The sequence below is a fragment of the Chelonoidis abingdonii genome, chromosome 4 (genome assembly GCF_003597395.2).
Source record: "Chelonoidis abingdonii isolate Lonesome George chromosome 4, CheloAbing_2.0, whole genome shotgun sequence".
NCBI lineage: Eukaryota > Metazoa > Chordata > Testudines > Testudinidae > Chelonoidis > Chelonoidis abingdonii.
In genome coordinates this window covers 112,818,046-112,834,135 of record NC_133772.1, presented here as the reverse complement: position 1 = coordinate 112,834,135, position 16,090 = coordinate 112,818,046, and the positions used below count along the sequence as shown (strand labels likewise).

At 46.1% G+C, this 16,090-nt stretch overlaps 1 protein-coding gene across 3 annotated transcripts in view; it reads right to left on the bottom strand.

The window, feature by feature from the left end:
* The window catches only part of ADCK1 (aarF domain containing kinase 1), a 137,159-nt gene extending 124,509 nt beyond the window's left edge, over window positions 1–12,650 (bottom strand). Inside the window, exon 1 of one of the 3 annotated variants that reach the window (XM_032801914.2) lies at window positions 12,548–12,650. In XM_032801914.2, coding sequence (XP_032657805.1) covers window positions 12,548–12,605 — 58 coding nt within the window. In that variant the 5' untranslated portion in view covers window positions 12,606–12,650. The remainder of the gene's footprint in view (window positions 1–12,547) is intronic. The other 2 variants (XM_032801912.2, XM_075065586.1) reach the window with 2 other exon arrangements.
* Window positions 12,651–16,090: the final 3,440 nt, after the last annotated feature.

Below are 16,090 nucleotides of genomic sequence, written 5' to 3'. Positions count from 1 at the left end.
GGTTTTGCCTGTAGCTCAATGTATGATCTTGGGCAAACCTCTTAACTTCTCACTCTCGGTTTCCTTATAAAATACGGAAAACAATAATATACCTGTTTCCCTACTTTAAAGGGTTGAATTAACTACTTATGTTTGTAAAGTGCTTTGAACATATATTGTATACGCGCTATTATTATTGATTGAGACATTTCAGGGTTGGGCAGTTCTGTTTTAGTGCTAGGCTCTAACTAGATTTCCCCCCTCCCCAAGGATGTCATGATATGTCAGAAACTCTTTAACATTCTCTCTTCCCTCTAACATCGTCCTTCCCTGCTTTATTAAATGGCACTTTTGATTATTCAAACCTGGAAAGTGTTTACAAATCCACTTTACTTTTTTCCCCTCATTCCATTGATGCAGTTCTTCTTTTTAAATTTCATTTATCTTTGGCAATGGAATTAGGAGGGTCAGTTTCATTTTCTGTTTCTAATCAATTTCACTCCAGTTAAGAAAGCCTAAGGCTGCTGGCTTAGATACCCAGCAATTAAATGAAAAAAATTATCCACATTTCTTTTTTACTTCTGTCACAGATCACAGACCCTTGCACCTAGTTACTACCGCTTGTGAGTGTGCTCTTCCTAACGGCAGGTCTTGGGGCTCTACTTCACTCACAGGGGACTCCTATGACTCTATCACTCTTAGACTGGATCCCAGACTTCAGCATCCCTGTTTCACAGAAAGGCTCCTTCAGAACAGTCAGTTTGGCTCAGTTCCTGCAGGAATCAGGAACTTGGAAACTTTGGCCTGGATCCACAAAGCAATCTAGGAGTCGCAATGTTGAACATCACAGAGCCTAACTTTCAGGTACCTAGAAAAAAGTCACAGAACAACCCTGCAATCCACAAAGGCAAGTAGGCTTCCTATACAATGAATGGGAAGAGTTAGATGCCTTAGGGTATGTCTATATTACCGTTGGATCAGCGGGTAGTAATCAATCTATTGGGGATCGACGCCCGTTCTCCACCTAGGCAGGAGGAGCAGCAGCGTCAACAGGGGAGCCACGGCAGTTGACTCGCTGCCGTGAGGACAGCCAGGTAAGTCTAACTAAGATACTTCCACTTCAGCTACGTGAATAGACCGCGCTTAGAATTAAATTCATAAAAGCAAGCATGCTAGGCAGGGAACCATCTGAATTAGCCAATGGGAGATGCTGACAACGGAGGTGTGTGCTAAGCCCTGTCCCTCTCCCTCTCACACAGTTAGGCACCTATCTCTGATCCATGAACCTGGAGATAGGTGGCTTAGCCACCTAAATAGTTTCTTCACGTATGAGTTAGGCACCTTCCTTGCTCCACACAGAACAGCCAGAGGAGGTGGCAGGGGAACAAAGAGAGAGACAGAGGGGGGGAATCAAATCCCAGCTGAGTGCTTGGTAAATTGTTCCATTGGTTAATTACTCTCACTGTTCAAGATTTATGCCCTATCTCCAAACTGAATTTTGCTAGTTTCAACTTCCAGCCATTGGATCATGTGACACCTTTCTCAGCTCATTATTAAATATTTCTTCCCCATGCAGGAACTTACAGACTGTAATCAAGGTATCCCCTTAACCTTCTTTTTGTTCCAATAAACATACTGAGCTCCTTGAGTCATTCACTACAAGGCAACACAGGCCATAGAACTTCCCCTAAATAATTCTCAGAACATTTTAGAAAGCATCCAATCTTGATTTAAAAATTGCCAGTGATGGAGAATCCAGCATGATCCTTGGTAAATTGCTCCAATGGTTAATTACCCTCACTGTCAAAAATGTACATCTTATTTCTGGTCTGAATTTGTCTAGATTCAGCCTTCAGCCAATGGATCCAGTTATTCCTTTCTCTGCTAGATTGAAGAGCCCATTACTAAATATTTGTTCCCTATGTAGGTACTTACAGCCTGTAATCAAGTCATCCCCTTAACCTTCTCTTTGTTAGGCTAAATAGATTGAGCTCTTTGAGTCTATCCCTGTAAAGCAGGTTTTCTAATCCTTTCATCATTCTGGTGGTTCATCTCTGAACCATCACCAATTTATCAACAGTCTTCTTCAATTGTGGACACCAGAACTTGACACAGTATTCCAGCAGCAGCCACACCTCACATAGAGAGGTAAAACAACTCTGCACTCCTACTCAAGCTTCCCCTGTTTATGCATGCAAGGATTGCATCAGCTCTTTTGGCCACAGCATAGCACTGGGACCTCACGTTCAGCTGATTATCCACCCCCACACCCAAATCTTTTTCAGAGCCACTGTTTCTCAGGATGGAGTCCCCCAACCTGCAAGTATGGCCTACATTCTTTGTTCCTAGATATATGTGTGTGTGTGTGTATATATATACACACACACATACATATATACACACACATTTAGCTATATTAAAATGCATATTGTTTGTTTGCATTCAGCATACCAAGCGATCCAGATCACTCTGTATTAGTGACTTGTCCTCACCAAACACCTATAGGCAATTGTGGTCACTAGGCACAAACAATGGAGCACATATCTAAGTGTCCCCTTCGTCCTTTCGCTGGGGGCCTGAAGGACATTCACCAGGGCAATGCGCTGGCTACCAAATCTAGATATAAATTTCTAGTCGTTGCTACCTACCCAAGCCATACAAAAGAAGACAACCACCTGTCCTCTTCATTATTTACCACTCCCTCAATTTTTGCATCATCTGCAAACTTTATCAATGATAATTTCATGCTTTCTTCCAGGTAAAAATGTTAAATAGTACAAGGCCAAGAATAGATCTCTGCAGGACCACCCACTCAATGATGGTTCCCCATTTACAATTAGATTTTGAGATATATCAGCTAGCCCAGGGGTTCTCAGACTGGGGGTCGGGATCCCTCAAGGGGCCATGAGGTTATTACATGGGGGGTCGTGAGCTGTCACCCTCCACCCCAAACCTCACTTTGCCTCCAGCATTTATAATGGTGTTAAATATATGAAAAAGTGTTTTTAATGTATAAGGGGGGGTCACACTCAGAGGTTTGCTGTGTGAAAGGGGTCACCAGTACAAAAGTCTGAGAACCCCTGAGCTAGCCAGTTTTTAATCCATTTAATACGTGTCATGTTAATTTTACATTGTTCTAGTTTTTTAACCAAAATGCTGCAAGGCACGATATCAAACAACTTATGGAAGTCTTAGTGTTGATGTAATATACTATGACATGCATCCGACGAAGTGGGTATTCACCCACGAAAGCTCATGCTCCAATACGTCTTTAGCCTATAAGGTGCCACATGACTCTTTGCTGCTTTTACAGATCCAGACTAACACGGCTACCCCTCTGATACTATACTATTATCTTTATCAACCAAATTTATAACACCCTCAAAAAAAATATATCAAGTTAGTTTAACAGGATCTATTTTCCATAAATGCATGTTGCTTGGCATTCATTACACTAGCCTCCTTTAATTCTGTATTAATCAAGTTCCATAGCGGCCACTTCATTATCTTGCCCAGGACCTCGACCAATGCCAGATTTTGCATGGGACCAGATCCGATAGGCTACCTTTAAGCATGCCTCCTACATCAAGCCCCGCACATGATTTAGGCATTCATCCGCCTATCTTCCCTCAATTTGTGGACCATTCTGGGGCTTAGGCAGGAGACAGGCATCAGGCTGCCTAGAGGGAGGCAGCAGTGTACATGCTCAGAGGCAGCAACTTAGGTGCCTGGGGAACTTTCACCGTGAAAACTTAGGTGCCAAGACCTACAGCATTTCGCAGGAGTTTTGTGGATTGCAGTGGAGCCTAAACTGGGATTTAAATACCTCAATCTGGGGTTTAGGTTCCTAAATCCCTTTGTATATCAGGGTCTTTGTAAATAGCAGGGAACGGTTCATCCTTTTTAATATAAAGCATTATCGGTCAACAGAAATGTGTTAAAACAATAAAGGCCTACACGGCATTAATCTTACTTAACCTTTATTCCAGGGGTCGGCAACCCCTGACATGCAGCTCGCCAGGGTAAGGACCCTGGCAGGCCGGGCCAGTTTGTTTATCTGCCACGTTCGCAGGTTCGGCTATTCGCGGCTCCCACTGGCTGCAGTTCGCTGCTCCAGGTCAATGGGGGCTGCGGGAAGCAGCGCGGGCCGAGGGATGCTGGCCATCCTTCCCGCAGCCCCCATTGGCCTGGAACAGCAAACCGCAGCCAGTGGGAGCCGTGATCAGCCAAACCTGTGGATGCAGCAGGTAAATAAACTGGCACCCTGGTGAGCTGCATGCCAGAGGTTGCCGACCCCTGGAATAAATGTTAAGTAAGATTCATGCCGTGTAGGCCTTTATTGTTTTAACACATTTCTGTTGACCAATAATGCCAGAGGTTGCCGACCCCTGCTTTATTCCTTCTTTGCAAGTTTTCGGTAACTGCAACCCAGCCTATACACCCTTGAAGACAGGCCCTCACATTCTCTTAGCATCTCCTTGTCAAAGCTTGTTCCCCCTTCTCTCTCTAGACAGGTGTCTTTAAGAGTTTAGCATCCCTTTGATCGTAGGTTCAGGCCAGGTCAAAATAAACCTGCAAGCCTGGTTGGAGCCAAGCAGGTAGGCATTTCTCAATTAATGATTCCCTCAGGGTTCTGTTAAGGACCCTTGGTATTCTCTCTAGAAGCATCTTATCTCTGTCATAGTTTCATCACCTGTTTGCTTCTCCCTAACAATCTCTTTTGATTTAACTTATTGCAGTCAAGCAGAATAATATCAAACAGGTAAACTGAGAAACATGCACTTTTCATAGAAATATTACAGAAATGCCTCATGCTCACCACAACTTCCAAAATATTTTATGAAATAGTTTTAATTAATAACATTTCTGGTCCTATTTTGGGGTAAATTTGAGACCTAAATTACTTGGTAGTGTCTCCCTTTAAGAAAGAAAAAAACACTTCTGTCTTTTTTGTTATTATTAAGAACATTCGTTTGAAGACAGGATGTAGGTCCGTCTGTTCCCACACCTTATTCCCACCTGAAGCCATTGTCATAGTATAATTCCTCAATCCGGACCTTAGAGTTCAGATATGAGGTACTAGCATAAAGTCCTCTAAGCTTAATCTCCAGCTTAGATCTGATAGGCTGCCACCAGGTCAGGAATTGATAGGGCCTGACCCCCCTTTCCTCTCTCTGGTGTCCCTTCCCTGGGGACCCAAGATATAACCGAAATCCTACTTAAGAAAATAATGAATACCCAGTCTGATTTAAAAAATAGCCCTAAATTTAAAATATACTCAGACACACAGTAAAATACAACAACAAGCTCCATAGCCGAATTCTTATGCTTTCCTTGTAGCTCACAACTTTAGAGGAAACAGATAAGATTGGAAGTTGAAGAAAAGCTTGTTTACCATGCGAGGAAACGAAGCAGACTCCTGAGCTAGTACAAATTTCCGCCCCTGACTTTAATATACCCTCCCTTCTTCTGAGGCCTCTTTGCGTCAGGTGTTTGGTGTTCCTCTTAAGGTCTAAAAGAAATTACTTATACTATTTACTATGGACACGCCCCCCCATAATCAAGCAGCTGTAAAATTTTCATCTGGAGTGATTCCACCTAGAACTTTAAACCTAATCATAATATACAACACATGACCTTTACAATACTGATAGCATGCTAAAGTACAAGAACAACTACAGATCTTAACGTATATTCGAGAAACTCTCGACGGAGAGTGCATCAGCACTTGTTAGAAGTTCCTGTCTTTGAATTCTCAATCAAGAATCTTGAAGGCTAGACTCCAACGAAGAAGTTTCTTGTTTCCCTTGGCGTATGAAGCCACTTTTGGCGGCAGCAATCGGTCAGTTTGTATGCTGAACCGTCCCCAGTATTATGTAGTGGTCTTCCGCTTTTCCAGGTGTTACAGAGCATGTACCTTTCACTGACTGCCAGTGGCTTTCCCTCCTCAGATGTTTTTTGCTGAGAAACACAAGGAGGAAGAAGTTGTGATCCGTCGCGTACTGTAGTAGAACTTGCTCTATACCACACTGAGATGCATCGGTGTGACTAGGAATGGTTCAAAGTCTGGAGCCCTAGACAGGAGTCGATGAGCAGTCGCCTTAGTGGGTAAAGCTTCCTGACACTCATCAGTCCATATCCGTAAGTTGGTCTGGGCTTCTGGTCAGGCGGTGCAGTGGTGCGAGGCGTTTGGCTGTCATGTGTGGTACAATCGCCTGTAGTACCCGGCCAAGCCTAGAAGGATTGGAACCTGTTTCTTGTGTTGGACAGGCCACTTTTGGATACTCCACGGCTGTAGCGTTATGGTTCCTCGACCCACCTGGTTTTTGCCCAGGTATCACTCTTGTTTTGGCCTATTGACATTTTTGGCCTTAACCGTTAGTCCTGCCTGTCTGATCGGTCTAAGACTTTTCTCAGTTTCTAGGTTTACAGGGACAGGATCTAAAGATGCCATCACGAGGGTACGGCATATAAATCTACAACATCCTGACATAGTGACACATCTACCAGCCTCTGGAGGTGGCGGGGGGCATAGTAATACGAAAGCACTACATAATTACATACTACCGCAAGGAAAAGTGACGAACGCTATGACCCTTTCCTTGCAGCGGTTCATCTACGCCTGCCCTACCCTTCGCGTAATTATGTAGAGAGAACTGGGCACATCCAACTTTTGCTCCAATAGTTTCATCGGTGCGTGGATCAGGAATGTTACTGCATGACGGTGATCGTAGTTCGGGCCGCAGATAAAGCGTAATCCCCATCAAGGATTGTGGAATACCAGAACCACCGAGGATGCCATGCACTGGTAGATGACCCGGAATTTACCCATTTTGTAGCGAGTGCTGGATTCCCCACTCTCAGCAGCGCGGACGTGGGAACCACCGGTAGGGTGGGTGTTCTTAAATTGGGTGAGCTTACCTGTGTCAAGGTGAGTGAGCCGTCGTTATGTTCACCTTGGAGTGGGTCTGAGACATCTGGTGTGAAGATTTGTGCACAAGCTCTGGATTCCCTGTTCAGACCTTCCCAGTCTCGAACACGCGTCACCTCTTCCATGCCACCGTCCTTTTTCCCGGCATATAGATGCCATTCGAAGGCCACTCAGCGTCTCTTGCTTCCCTGGACTGTTAAACTGACCTCGTGCTCTCTCGCAATAAAAGGGGCTTAGAGAGATTAACAGGTACAACTGTTGTGGGTTTTAGATGAAGGAATCGGGAAAGTAGCTAGTGAGCATAGTTAACGCTACAGGCGCTCTTGGACGTGAATCTGCATAGACTTCCAATCTTATGGGCCTCCTTGCCCCTTCAACGAACGCATAACGGTTCCTTCCTTGAACGGACCGCTCTCCTGGTAGTATCATACCAGGCCCTTTCTGCCTGTGCCTGGTATCTTTCAGATGTCCTCTGCAAGGGGCATCAGCCGCGTACCCAGGCTGTGGCGCCCCATTCGGCCCACCATCACCGCTCATATCAGCAATCAATTCCCGTCGGAATGCCACCCTACATTGAGCCCTGCTCGGGAAGCTGCAAGACAGCGCTCAGTCCGGAGCAATACAGGCGTTGGGTGGGGTTAGCCTAGCCAAAGAAGAAGAGACAGACAAAAAAGAGATACAGGACGCCATCCGACTATGAGCGGAGTCTTTGGCCTACTGTGGGCTCCAATGACTGAGCTAAAAGTGAGCTAGAGACCTGGTCTCCGCCCCTCCCAACGGGGCGCCCCGAGTTTGGGGTTCGGGCCTTTTTTTTTCCTTTCTTCTTTTATTTCCCTCTCGCTGGGCGTGATTCGTATGGAGGAGAGGGGAGATAACTGAGCCGCCTCACCGTCCTAAAGGATGACGCTGTCGATCTGATCACAGTCCGCGTCGCCACTTAAATTTTGCTGGGGCTGCCTGGCTCAAGGGAGAGCGGTGAGGGCCAGGCTGCTGCCCTTGAGGAGACGGCGTGTCTCTCCCCTTCCAGCCCCCCTTGCCCTGGTCGGGCACCTCGGAGGAACAAGCCCGAGTTGTTTTCTTTGCCCAGGCCCTAATTGCTGGAACGCTGTCACAAACTGGGCTCCTGGTGCACTGGAAATACTTTTAAGCCAGATTTCTGAAGGACACATGCACGAGCACTTTCCTCCAAGCCTGCGGGGACTGGTCTGGTGCGAGGACGGGCCTATCTTTGTTCCTCCCAAGACAGCAGCCGGCCCCAACTGGGCTTTAAAAGATTGACTTCTTGTAGCCTCCCCGAGATGAGCTCGCCCCAGCTGCCCATAAAAGAAGCGAATTCCAGACTATCTGCTGCGAAAGGCAGGGGAACGTCCTACAGCACAGCTAGCTGTGCTGTGCCCGGTTTAGGAACAGCAGTAGAGCGCCCCAGCCAAGATGGAACAGCCATATGCCCAGGACGTAATCTTGTGACCTTGAGGGGGAAAGTGCGGGCATCACCATCTAGTAATCACAGCCACTCGGTCTCTTGTTCTCCTGGACTGTAACTGACAAACTGATGTCTCTAGATAAAAGGGCTTGAGAGAATTAACATAGGTACACTTTGGTTTTGTGAGAATCGGAAATGCTAGTGAGATAGTTAACAGCTCGCAGGCGCTCTTGGCGTGAATGCCCCCATGAGCTTCCTCTTTGGGCCTGTTGCGCCTTCATAGCCCAACCTGGTCCTCTCTCTTGAGAGACGTCCTCTGGTATGTTTTCATACCGGCCTTTGCTCTGCCGAGTATCATTGAGATTGTCATCTAGCAAGGAGCTAAGACTGTGGGTGTTTGTAGGTTGCTCGGGACAAGTCAGACTGTTAGTTCCTTGAGAGGTGTAAAACCCTCCCATTGTTGCTTCACCAATCTGTAATGGCCTATACCTCGTGCCATACACAGCTAATGTGAAACACCAAAACTGGATGTGCGTACAGCCCTGGTTGAGCACAAGAAGAACTGCTGCAAGACTCAGGCCAGCTCATTGAGTGTCTCGATTAACAATTTACCGGATCCATGGCCCAAAGATTCCATTAAACTTTCCACTGGGCGCTATGGTTATGATGGTGGTAACGGGTGGCTACCAAGTGATTCGCCATGATTCTTCCACAAACGGTCTTTCATGGTGACCATGACAGGATTTATCCTGATCAGTAAGGACTATCGAGGGGCCACCTACCCTGGTCGCCATGTCTGATTAGATCCGGGCTACCGCGTGGCCCTGGTTGTTGCTTACTGAGTAACTGTTTCTGGCATCGGGCGTAGCAAAGCTCACGAATCATTACTACTGCTTCATTCCCTGGCGTCTTTTTTGGAAAGGACCCCGAATATCCACAGACTACTCGCTGAAATGGATACCTCCTTATGGGAGTGGGCGAGGGGCCTTGACCAGTTATGAGGGCTATCCTCAATACTTTGGCACCTCACAGACTGAGACATACTGGGCCAGTTCCATTGCCTCTCCCTCCAGTAGACAGGATTTCCCAACTGTCTTTGTTCTGTTCACCCAGCATAACCAACTGGGATGATCATTGGGCTAAGCTTTAAGGCTTCCCCCCTGTATTTAGTTGAACCATCCGAACGTTTTGTGCGGTGCCTTCTTCTGGGGCATTCACCGAAAGATATTTCCCTTGTATCAAAGTCGAGGTTTTATAACAAAACGGGGATCCGGAGGAAGAGCTGAGAGGCGTGGGTTGTCCTTGACCGTACCCAGCTTGTGACAGGCGTGTCACTGCTTCCTGCTTCAGTCTGTAGCTGTTCCCTTAAGCTGGCGGACACAGTTCTTCTCAGCTAGGGACTTGGCTGGTCCCTCGAGTGGAGTATTAGATATGGCGTTGTTTCTGTCGCTGAGTGAACCGGTATTTCAAGGCATCTGCATGAGCCTCTTCGGATTGGTTGTCTGTTGCTTCATGTCAGTTGTTAGCCTGGTTGGTACCCTTCTGCGTTGTGAGTTGATGATAGTCGAATAGTAGATTGAGTTGTGCTGGCTTGCTGTTAGCTCTGGTCCAGTTCCGGTCCTGGGGACTGGAGGCTCTTTGTCGGCTGGTTCCAGCGTTGACGTGATCGGGTGCCACTACCTCAGTTCGGCTCCGATACACAGGCAGTCTCTGTGCGGCTCAGTGGACGGAATGGTTTCTGGAGGCTTGCCTGGTGTGGCTGCAGTGTAAACCATATCCCGCATCTTCGGATGTTTCATTGGTGCCAGTCTTCCTCAGTATGGGATGGCTAATTGTCAAAACTGCACAATCCCATTCCTGACGCCTTTGTACTGGACCGACTTTTAGTAGAGATCTTAGATAGATGGTTAGAAGAACTTGTTTACCATAGCCGAGGAAACAACAAAGACCCTGAGTATACAAATTCCCGCCCCTGACTTTTAAACCCTCCAGTTCTCTGATTGGTCCTCTGGTCAGGTGTTTGGTTCCCCTTTACAGGCAAAAGAAAATTAACCCTTACCTTACCTATATACTTATGACAGCCATATTCTGCAGTTTGTGACATCACTGCTATTTCCATACCCACTAATTGGAACGTCACAAGCAGAGGATGGCAACTTTAGGTGGGAAATAAACAGCAGGAGCAGCTGAGCTCTTAAACAACAAAGATCCTGTTTTCATGCTAATATCTCTTAGTAATAAAAAGGGGGGGGACTAAAATAACTCCAATATAAGATATAGAATTAGAATTGGCAGAATCAATTGTATATCAAGGTTTTCCATAAGGTGTCAGTGAGTCTTTACCATATAAATGAGCTATTCCAAAATCCCTAGGGGTATCTTAAAGACACCGTCAGCTGTGACATATGCCTCTCAACCTAACTGCCTTTTATTATTAAGAACTTTGCTAATGAATCACCTGCTGCTCTTCCTCTGTAGACATGAACTAGCTTCTTTGACTTTCACTTGACTTAGTCCATGATGCAGCTTAAGTACTACGTGTGTCACTTACAACCAGACTGACCTGAGCTCCCATATTCAAACATTTGACTTGTGTACTATAGATCCTGAATTGTGTGTGTGGAATAACTATGGGCCTACTTGCAATAATAAATAAATAATAATGATAATAAAATATTTACTGTCTTCACATTTTGTTTTGTGTTCGTTTTCTTTTCATTGAATTTCATACTAGTGAAAGTTGCTGGATTGACTTAGAGACTGACAGTCTCCAACTAGTCAACACACAGATACTGAACAGGCAGCAAAGGCATGTTTATTCACCAAAGTGTCTGAGCCTTGCCCTGGAGAGACATCACTTCTGCACATGAAGAGGGAATTAAGTCTCTGACCACTGCAATTCTTGGTCTCTCATCTGAGACAGGCAAAAAAAAGCCAATGATGCTGGTGAGTTTTGTTTTGTGGAAATCCCTCAGAATTATACAGACACTCATCATCCTGTGACACCTGTATAACTTTTCATATGGGCCACTGAACAACCACCAGATGATAAAAAGTCACTACGTACCTCAACAAGATGCAGACTGGGGACCCACCTCTTATTCACACCATTTCAATGTTTGCAATAATATGAGCGAAAGGACTAAATGTTAAACTTATATATCGTTTAAGTTGTTTATTTGTGACTGGACTTTCAAGAGGTCTTGAGCACCTGCAGCTGCCTATGAAGCCATTGGGCCTTGAGGTGCTGATCACTTCTGAAAATCCAGCCACTGATTTTTAATGTCAACTCAATTAAATTCTGTGGGAGGGCGAAGCTTTTAGATAAGCAACATACAGAAATGAAAGCCAGAGGCTGGCACTTTATGAGGAATCCTAGATCTTCCAGCCACAATCACAGCTCCAGCAGTTACCCTCATAGCAGTTACCCTCCAAGTTACCCTCATAGCAGTGAAAAGAAAGAGTCCAGAGAATTATAAACTTCTCCAGTGCCCTACACTACCAGGGAAGGAGAACTCAGGCAACCCGGCAGGAATTAGAATGGTAAGCGCCGTGACTACCAGTCTGCTGCAGGGGTCAGGGTCATTGCGCCACCTGCGCTTCTCGTCTGGCTTTAAGCAGGACAGCCGAAGACGAGATTTTTTCCAGCGAGTAACACGGTGGGCGTCCCAGTGAAACACATGAGACAGAGGCTCTGAGACCGACCCTACACCGAGGGTGCCTGCTTCCAAACGAGTGCCAGGGCGAGGGCAGAGCAGGGGTTGGTAGATGTGGGAACCTTTCCTAGTGTGGTGGGGCTGGGGGCGGAGAGAAGGCGGCCGCACAGGCGGCGCTGCTCGGGGAAGTTGGCCGTGCCGAGAGGGCCATGCGGAGTGTGAGTGGCGGACAGAAGCGGAGATGACCGGGAGAACGAGGCTGGGACAGAGGCTGTCCGGCGAGGCAGGCGGCTGGGCCAGCAGCACTGGGGAGATGGAGGCAGAGGCTGGGCCAGGTGGACTGAGAAACGGGGGCTGGAGTCAGGGCCGGACCCGCGCCGCCCAGCGACTGTGTTAGCCCCAGCCCGGCACCTCCGAACCGGCCGGCTCCCGATTAGTTACACAACCCTCTAAATTCCACGAGGCGCAGCCCCTTCCCTCCCTTCTCCGGGTGACAGGGGGGCGTCCCCACCACTCTCTCCAGTGACCACCCTCCCCGCAGCAGCTCCACTTACTTACCGGCTTCCCGGCACCTCGATGCTTTTACCCGGAGAAAAAACAGAGCTCCTCCCCGCATATGGTACGGCCTCGCCCCCGCACGGCATGCTGGAACTTGTAGTCCTGTGCTGGTCACAACCCCGTAGGCCCAGGATGGGGAGGGCTCTAGAGAACTACAAGCGCTGGGCACTAGGCGAGTTCACTGAAGAGATTGGGGGGCGAGGGGTTCTCACGTGGGCACTGTTGCTGAGCGAGGCCCTCTCAAGCACGTGCTTCGTCAGCCTGGATTCTGTATGGACAAGATCCTGAATGTGTTCAGGAGCAATAAACTATGAGCAGTGGATATTTATGGGCAGGAGCAGGATATTCCATCCTCTGCATTTGCTGCCAGTTTATATCAAACAAAGCGATAAGACTGCTGCCCAATCAATCTTTCCCAATCAAGTGTCCAGTGAAATACAGGTACCTGGAGTTGAAGTTTTGTTGCCTTAAACAACATCATGGACTTTCTGATGTTTTGGTAGATTTATTAAATAATTAAAAGTCCTGAAGCAAGTAAACAGCATGAAAATATAACAGAAGCTACTGGAATAACCAGGGGACAGAGACCTTGAGAATACCATAGATCAGGGATCAGCAGCCTTTGGCACTGGGTCTGAGACGGTTTGTTTACCTGCAGCGTATGCAGATTCGACGGATCGCAGCTCCCATTGGCCACAGTTCCCTGTTCCAGGCCAATGGGGGCTGTGGGAAGCAGCGGCCAGCACATCCCTCGGCCCACACATGTCAAAAGTTGCTGATCTCTGCCATAGATAGATGGGAATAATCCTCAGTCTCAGTGCTAGTATCTAGCTGGAATGTACATAGGTACCATTTACTTCTTGGGGAATTCTGCACCAAAAAAATAAAATATCCGTGTACAATTTTTAAAAATTCTGCATATTTTATCTGTCAAAATAGCACAATATAATTATGCTGGTTTCAATTATTTTGGTAATTTATTTTAAAATGCTTGTCAGCAAGTATGTCTGTAACAACACACAAAAAAAAGATTGAGGAAATGTTTTGGGGGGGTTGTTTTTTTGTTTTGTTTACATGGATTCCTTACTAGGCATATTAATACAGAACTTTGTCTACCAGTAATTCATTTAAACTACAATATAGAAACATATTTCCCCAACCCCTCAGAAGCAGTCCAAAGGCTTAGGGGAGTCAGGGATAACGGAGGAGCTGAGGGAGAGGGAAGGAACCTGGGAATGAACCTAGAAGGTTGTTGAGTGTGTGTGGGAGAAGTGTGGAAGAAGGTTTGCGGGGGGATTGTTAGGGAGTTGGGAAGTCTCCCTCATGCAGACCCTGTCTGACACCTAGCTTCTCCCATTCAGTCAGGCACATCTACCCCTGTCCCCATATGGTCCTGCAACCCCATTCCCATTCAGCCCCGACTCAATGCTGTCACTCCATTAGCTCCTGAGACTGTGCCCCCACAAGCCCTTCTGAACCTTACTCTGTGACACCCCTCCCCAACAGCCCTGTGTGCTCTGCTCTGTCCATCCCATGCCTCCTCACATGGCCCCACTCTGAAGAACAGTCTCATCCCCTTCCCTCTCCGCCAGCTGACTGCCCTCTCTTCTGATGCCATATCAGCCCCTTGTGGACAAAAGGTGTAATTTCAGTGCCTCTGCGCCAGAACCTATATTCTGCAGACAGAAAAAATATGTGGGTGATATTAATTCTGCATATGCACAGTGGCACGGAATTCCAACCGGGGAAAACTGTGCTCATCAGTAACAATGAAACTGTTAACAAGAAGGGAAAGATTATCAGGAGTGAGGGGGAAAGCTTTCTCCGCAGCTGGCCTTCAACTAGCAATTTCCTTATTGTGAGAAATAAGAATGATGACAAATCTTACCATATTCAAGAGTAAATGTAAAACTAAGCTCTTCACCAAAGCTTCCCAGAATAATGATGATGATGATGATTGATAAACAGCAAAACAACAAAGCCTAAATACATGCTTGGGAACAGAGTACCAAAGAAGAGAATGTTAAAATCTTGATGAGTTAGCTTTATTACTGTGATGCATTCAGATGCTATGGTATAAATACCTAGATAGATAACCACCCACTGAAACATTTAATAGATATCATTCTCCAATGAATTATTTTTTAATTGGAAACCAGTGACAATCAATTCCATTTTCCAGGCAGTGTCCCTGTAATGAAGATAAGATGAACTTCAATAACAGCTGTGTAATCTGTAGTGGGAAATAAAAGTATTCAGGATGAAGTTGAGGAGACAGCATTTAGAACTGATCCTACCAAAAATAAAGGTGACAAATCAACGATAGCTAAGCAAGGATGTAAAAATGCAGAATGAGACAAAAGAGGCCTTAATAATACAGTCCACATCTCTCAGAGATATTGTTTCAGGCTGTGTGCAGATTCAGGCAAACATCACTACATTGGCTGTACTCTGTTCATATTTTCAAGGTGTCTTTTGCAGCTAAAAGAAGTAGAAAGTTTTTCTTACATGAAATCTTAGATTCTGAAGCACGAAGTCTCAGCCTCCCGAAAAAACATACTGAAGCAAACTAGCCCAATTCAACTCCTGTACCCAAGTAAGATTCCCGCTGGCCATCTTCTTTCCTAGATATATTAGTCTCAGGATGAATGTCATTTTCTCTAAGCTTCTGTGAGCAACTGTGAGCAGGTGGCCCAGAAAACCTTCCTCTTGGGATCCCTGGTAGACAACAGACAATATACTGTTCATTTTCCTTGATGTTCAAAATATGATCAAGACTGTATCTTGGACTCCTGATACTCTCAGTCTCAATCTCTTTCTCAGTGTCCATGTCTAACCCTCTGCACACATGCGTGCACACACACACACACACTCAAATAAATATATGAATGCAGTGAGGATTAATGGTGAAACATTGTCCCTGAGAAATTAAACACCACAGTCAGGAATGGCAGAGTTAAGGTTGATTGCTCTGATTGGTGTAAGTACAGAGGGCAGTTTTTGAGCTGAAAGGGGAGTGAGTGGGGCATCCCAGCATAGTGTTACCCTAGCCTCTCTCTTCATTATATTTATAACAAAGGTGAGCCCCACAATTTGGCAAGTGGTGTTAATATGGGACACAGAGCAAACAATAAGAAGAGTGATTTGGATCATGTAGGTAAAATAGGAGAGAAATTAGTGCAGCCCAAATGTAAAATAATTAGTCAGGGTCACAATAGGAGACAATGTAGTGAATATGAGCTAAAGGTCTGCTCCTGCTGCTATTAGAGTCACTGGGAATTTTGCCATTGGTTTCAGTGCAAACAAGATCATGACCTCAACTGAGCTCATTCCAGATCATTCATCAGGAACAGATTTTGGGTGTGACAACTGGGAAATCATTGATACTATCAGCCTAGTGCTGCAGTACATAAGAACATAAGAAAGGCCGTACCAGGTCAGACCAAAGGTCCATCTAGCCCAGTATCTGTCTACCGACAGTGGCCAATGCCAGGTGCCCCAGAGGGAGTGAAGCTAACAGGCAATGATCAAGTGATCTCTCTC